This window comes from Urtica dioica, chromosome 8 (assembly GCF_054948205.1).
Source record: "Urtica dioica subsp. dioica isolate 48M chromosome 8, U.dioica_male_clone48M_v1_H2, whole genome shotgun sequence".
Taxonomy (NCBI): Eukaryota; Viridiplantae; Streptophyta; class Magnoliopsida; order Rosales; family Urticaceae; genus Urtica; species Urtica dioica.
In genome coordinates this window covers 13,790,073-13,796,072 of record NC_142763.1, presented here as the reverse complement: position 1 = coordinate 13,796,072, position 6,000 = coordinate 13,790,073, and the positions used below count along the sequence as shown (strand labels likewise).

The 6,000-nt window shown below is 35.5% G+C and overlaps 1 protein-coding gene across 1 annotated transcript; it reads left to right on the top strand.

The window, feature by feature from the left end:
- Positions 1–1,957: 1,957 nt before the first annotated feature.
- LOC149388355 (uncharacterized) lies at positions 1,958–3,539 on the top strand. Its single transcript, XM_089622403.1, has 3 exons — positions 1,958–2,684; positions 2,767–3,166; positions 3,536–3,539. The coding sequence occupies exons 1-3, from the start codon at positions 1,958–1,960 to the stop codon at positions 3,537–3,539; spliced, it is 1,131 nt and encodes a 376-aa protein (XP_089478529.1).
- The last annotated feature ends 2,461 nt before the right edge of the window (positions 3,540–6,000 follow it).

Below are 6,000 nucleotides of genomic sequence, written 5' to 3'. Positions count from 1 at the left end.
CATGTGAGTTCAATATTTGGCCCCTCCAAAATATCCGAACAACTCATCTTTGTTTTTAACTAATTTAAGCAGATAATGATATATAATTGTACTTGGTGCAAGCATTGTGCAGGTAATATAATGATTAATTTTGAATCACAATATAGTGATTAAGGACACGGGAATCAAAAGATGAAATAGGAACCAATTATAACTCATGGGAAAGGGAACAAAGGGTATATATTCCAAAAATGAAAGAAACAAAAGATAGTGACATTGGAATACTACACCACACATACCACGTAACCAAATGAAGAGCTGAAAGATAAATACAACAAATTACTTCTCTTTAATAATCTTTATATTGTTTAAGCTCGGAAGGCCACAGTTTGTCGAGCAACACTATTAAAAAGCGCATATTAATTATTAATGTTTTATACATCTTATCTTTATTAGTCGCTTTTGCCCTGTTACCCATCGCTGCTAACATGTAGACCTCTCAAAGCTGTGCAAGGTCCCACGTCCCGTATAAAAAGTTGACCAAATAAATATTTACGTAAAAAAAAACAGCTAAAGTATTTGAATCTAAATATTGCTTATGCAACACTTCGGTTTAATTATAATTTCATTATTTATTAAATTTCCCGTGTTATTAAAGAAAAGGAAAAACCTTCACTTGTTTCGACATGTTCATCAGCGTTATTGATGTAGCTATATATATATATATATATATATATATATATATATATATTTACACACACACAAATATACACACATGGCATTGGATGTTATGTATGTTAGAACGTATTATATAGAGCTCTTAATTTGTGCATGGATGGGTAATTAACCTCATATTGGCAGCCACATTATCACTTAAGTGGAGAATATGACTTCCACTCAGATGTACTTGTTGGCCACATAGGGAGGGAATTTATAAAAGAAACAGGGATTTTTGGAGACAATAAGGAGTGTTCATTAAAGTGGTTGTTAAAATATAGTTTGTCTTTGGCAATAATGTTGTGATCACTCCAAGTAATTAATCTTTTAATCCAGACGAGGGTCATACCACATAAATCAACCTAACTTTTTCATCGAAAAAAAATAAGTTGTTATAGTAAATACTTCAATCCGCAAATCATACTTTGATTAGGTATTTAGCATCGGGAAAAAAGTTACATTTAAAAAAAATATATATCTCACTATTGTTAGGAAATTACACCTACAATTATTTGCAATTATATAGCAGCGCAGCTAAGAGAGTCCTCAACCGGATCACAATGAAGCTAACATAGGTTAATATCTAATATAAAATAATGACAGAAGTTAACGGATATTTCTAACAAAACATTTTAAGAAAAAAATTGTAGATTAAAAATTAATATGTTTAGTTTTAATTTATATAACTAATTAGTTAAATAAAAAAAAATTAATCTATTTAAAATTATTTTAAAGTTAAATTTTTTTTATAAAACTTCGGGTTTTTTAAAATTAATATTTTAAATAGATATTTTTTTTACTTAAGAAAAAATTAGTTAATATTAGCTGAAAAATATATTTTATTAATTAGTTCAATATATATAGGGTTCTATAGTTATATAGCCATATACAACTTTAAATTTGCATAATAGCCAATGTTTGGTTAACTATAGTTGCTTAGCCATTGATTCAATTATAATTTTTTGAGAAAATGGCGGCAAAAATACCTAATGTTTTGCCCTGGATATACTTAAATACTCAATCTTTGGTTTCGACGGGTAAAATACCCAATGTCAGAGTTTGGTATCGCCGTGACTACCTAATTAAAAAGAATGGTCTAGATTTAATGGCTGAAACAAAATGAATTAAAATAAATACAAATGAGTAAATTCGAACAAAATAAAATAGAAATGAATAAATTTGTTTTGTATTTAGAAGATGCATTTGAACGTAAGTGGGAAATCCCTAAATCACATTTTTACGAAATCTTTTACTCTCAGCAATGATGGACGAAAGTGGGGGAAAAGAAGATTTTGAGCTCGCGGAGGAAGAGTACGACGACCAAGGAGAGCATGAGGCTGACTTTCAGAACACGACTCACCCACAACAATGGTGGTCGTCAGTGAACGAGGTTTGTAATGACGTCGATGGTGGCGATGAAGAGTCTGATGGGTTAGGGAATGAGAGCGAGTTGGATAGTCTCTGCAGCGACGAAGACGAGCGAGTTGAGAAGGTGCGTAGATCAGAATACAATCCACGCTCAAATGTAGAGGATTTCAAATTCAGACTGGGTATGTCATTTCCAACTATGGGTCATTTTAGGCATATTCTGACAGAGATTTTCATTAATGAAGATAGATATTTCAAGTACGTATTTAATGATAGTACACGAATAAGAGCTCGATGTAGAGGCAAAGGGTGCAAATGTGTTGTTTATGCTAGGGTTAACAATGCTGATAAGAAGACAGTGAGGATTAACACTCTCGTACATAATCATGATTGTGGCATTGTGTTTGATAATAAACGTGTCGCAAGCCCTTGGTTAGCAAGACATTTTATGGAGCAGTTTCGTCTGAATCCAAACATGGACTACCAAAGCTTCAAGGAAATGGCTTGTGCACAAAAATTCAGCAATGTGTCGAAGACCATGTTTTACAGGGCCGAGAAAAAGGCAAGAGAGGCGCTTGAGGATTCGGTGAAGGATCAATATGCCATTTTAGAGGACTACTGCAAACAACTCACATCAACTAACCCAGATATGATCTATATGCTTAAATTGTACAAGCTCTTGATTACTTTGTATATAAACAGATTTTGATGAGACTCTCATATGCACAGGAACCACTGCAATGTTGAAGACGACTCTTGAGCACGGGAAGAGAGTATTTGAAAGGATATATGTTTGCTTCAAAGCCTGCAAGGAAGGGTTCAACAAAGGCTGTAGACCACTGCTCGGTTTTGATGGATTCTTTCTAAAAGGATATTGTAAAGGTATGCTTTTGGCTGCTATTGGAATAGATCCCAATAATTCTCAATATCCTGTAGCGTTTGCAATGGTAGAGAAAGAAAACACCGAGACATGGACATGGTTTATGAGGCTTCTACACGAGGACTTGGAAATTCAAAATCCAAGTAGGTTCACTGTCATGAGTGATAGGCAGAAAGGTTTGGAGAAGGCCGTAGCTGAGATATTCCCGGGAGCTGAAGTAAGGTTTTGTTTCCGGCATTTGCACGCAAATTTCAAAAAGGAGCATAGCGGATTGTTGCGGAAACAAATGTTGTGGGATTGTGCACGAGCAACAACTAGGGCTGAGTTTAGTTACAATATGAGTAAACTAAAACGACGTGTTGATGTGACACTCCTTGAGAAGTTACGGTTCTGGTTGATGTGTCGTTTTGCAACAAAACGACGTGAAGTTGAGAAGTGGGTGCATCCAGTGCGTAAGTGAGTATTGGCGCTCATTGAGAAACACAAGCATGTGGCAAAGCACTGTCAATCAACACTAGCAGGTAAAATAAGATAATGATATGTCTTTAATCTCTAATTTCTATTATGCTATGCTAATTATTGTTATGCTAGGTAATGCCAAGTTCCACGTTACATTTTATGGCGCCGAGTCATTTGTAGTTGACTTAAGAGCCAAGGAATGCACTTGCCGTGGCTTTCAATAAAGTGGCATTCCTTGCCCTCATGCCTTGTCATGTATTTGGTCGTCGGGACTCGATGTGTTCGACTACGTCGACGACTGGTACAAGAAAGAGGCCTACGTTGCAGCATACCAGGGGATAATCGAGCCAATGACAAGTCCAGACAAATGGCCACGCTTAATCCAATACATCCACCTCCTGACATAGCTTTGCCAGGAAGACCAAAGAAGAAGAGGAACAGGTCCAATGACGAACCAGCGCCTGGATTTGGCCCTCACCCAATGCATGCTAAGAAACAGTCGAGGAAGGGACAAGTGAATCATTGCACGAATTGTGGACAACCAGGGCATTCAAGGCTCACATGTACTCAACCCGCAGCGATTAAGGTTTGTGTTTTTTTTTTTTTTTTTTTTTTTTTTTTTATCAAATTCTAATCCTGTGTGATTTATTCAAATTCAAATCTCATTTCTTTGTTTATGTGACATGCTCTCACAAGTGACTTATTGTATGTGAAACTCTACAGCCCAAACCAAATAAGATAGAGAGACCTAAGAAGGATAACCTAGCCCCAGAGACAGTTAAAAGAAATGAACGACGGCAGAGACAAAAGGCAAGAGCTTGAAGGAATTGTGTAGGCTTTTTTTTGTTGGGAAATTCTGTGAATGCAGGACTTGTGTAGGCATATTTTGGTCTTTTTTTGTTGGAAAATTCTGTGAATGTTAATGCAGGAATTGTGTAAGCTTATTTTACTCTTTTTGTGTAAACAAATTCTGATGTTGAATCAAAATGTGAATGTGAATGTGAATGCAGGACTTGTGTAGGCATATTTTGGTCTTTTTTTGTTGGAAAATTATGTGAATATGTGAATGCGGGAATTATGAATGTGAATGAAGAACTTCTTAACCTCAGATCATGTCGCATTTTTTTCTCGGTTTTATTTGCAGACATCTGTATGAATTTTGTATCCATATTATGACCCCATATTATGCACACAGAATAATCAAAATACCATAACAACACATACTAATTTCCATTTAGAAGATTTCATCAGAGTCACAAAGTGTGGAATAACATCTATCAGTGATGCTCCATTACAACACAAACTCAATAACAACAAACAATACTTCCCCACATTACAACACAAACAACATTCCAAACACTGCACCACTACTCAAACAACATTCAGCTTCAAAACACACACACACACATCAGATTTCAAAATATTACAACCATAGCTACAATTATCAGAACACACACAAAAAGGGCTACTTGCAGCTTCAAAACCCGAACACAAAGTGTGCCGATATCAGATTCCAGCTTATTCTTCCTCTTGATCAGACCTGGAATTATTTGTTTGGCTCTCTCGCATATTTCCGGGTCTTTCCAACGAAAGAAGTTACAGCCACCTTCGCTCTAAGACAAGAGAACAAACACATATTTTTTTTTTCTTTCAAAAGCTACACTTACAAGGATTCACGAGTCACTTAGGTCCTTACCTTCTTCTTGATGCACGTGTAGAACCTCCTCACAGGATTCGCACTGGTCCACGGCGACAGCTCAACAACCGGCACACCACAATCGCACACCCTATCATCGTCCATGACTTCAAATTCGCGAGGAGGACTGAGAGTTCGAATTCGCGATTCGAGGAAGAAGAATGAGACTCGGACGAATGACGACGAAGACTTACTTGAAGAAATGGATTTGTTGCGTGAAGACTCGAATTGGGGAAGACTTCTCGATTTGGATTTGAAAGAAAACAAATTTAGGGTTTATTTGAGGATTATTACTACAAAACAAAACAAAGAGAATATATGACACAATTGTTTATTTAGAGAATATATATTAAACGCTCATTTTCTCTAGCAAACATACACACGATGTTGACACGTGGATTTCCGTCCACTCATAACACCGAATGTAGTAACGGCGATACCAAACTCTAACATTGGGTATTTTACCCGTCGAAAAAAAAGATTGAGTATTTAAATGTATCCGGGGAAAAACATTAGGTAGTTTTGCCGCCATTATCTCTAATTTTTTTAATGTAGACATTTGTATTTTAGAATATAGTATGTGTTTATGATTATAAGTCTATAGTATGAAACAACTTGCAATGAATGAAGAGTCCATTGTACAATCTTTTAAGTACATACTTCTTTTTAGATCGTTATTTTAAAATGACTTAAAAATCTAAAGATCCTCAATTGTACATACTTTCGAGTACATATACTTCTTTTTACAGTTAGTTTAAAATGATTATTCAAAACCTAAGGATCAAAGTACAACACAATTCTTGATTGCTAGAAAAATTATCGATAATAATGGTCTTGAGAGAGAGAGATAGAGTTGAGTTTAGAGTTCCTGCTATGCACATATTCAATAAGACAAGTAAAA

What these genes read in the sequence shown, in the direction of transcription:
- LOC149388355 (XM_089622403.1), top strand. Translation starts at nt 1,958, where the DNA reads ATGATGGACGAAAGTGGGGGAAAAGAAGATTTTGAGCTCGCGGAGGAA. An exon ending in TGCCATTTTAGAGGACTACT is followed by an intron (nt 2,685 to 2,766) that starts GCAAACAACTCA and finishes GTATATAAACAG; the next exon opens with ATTTTGATGAGACTCTCATA.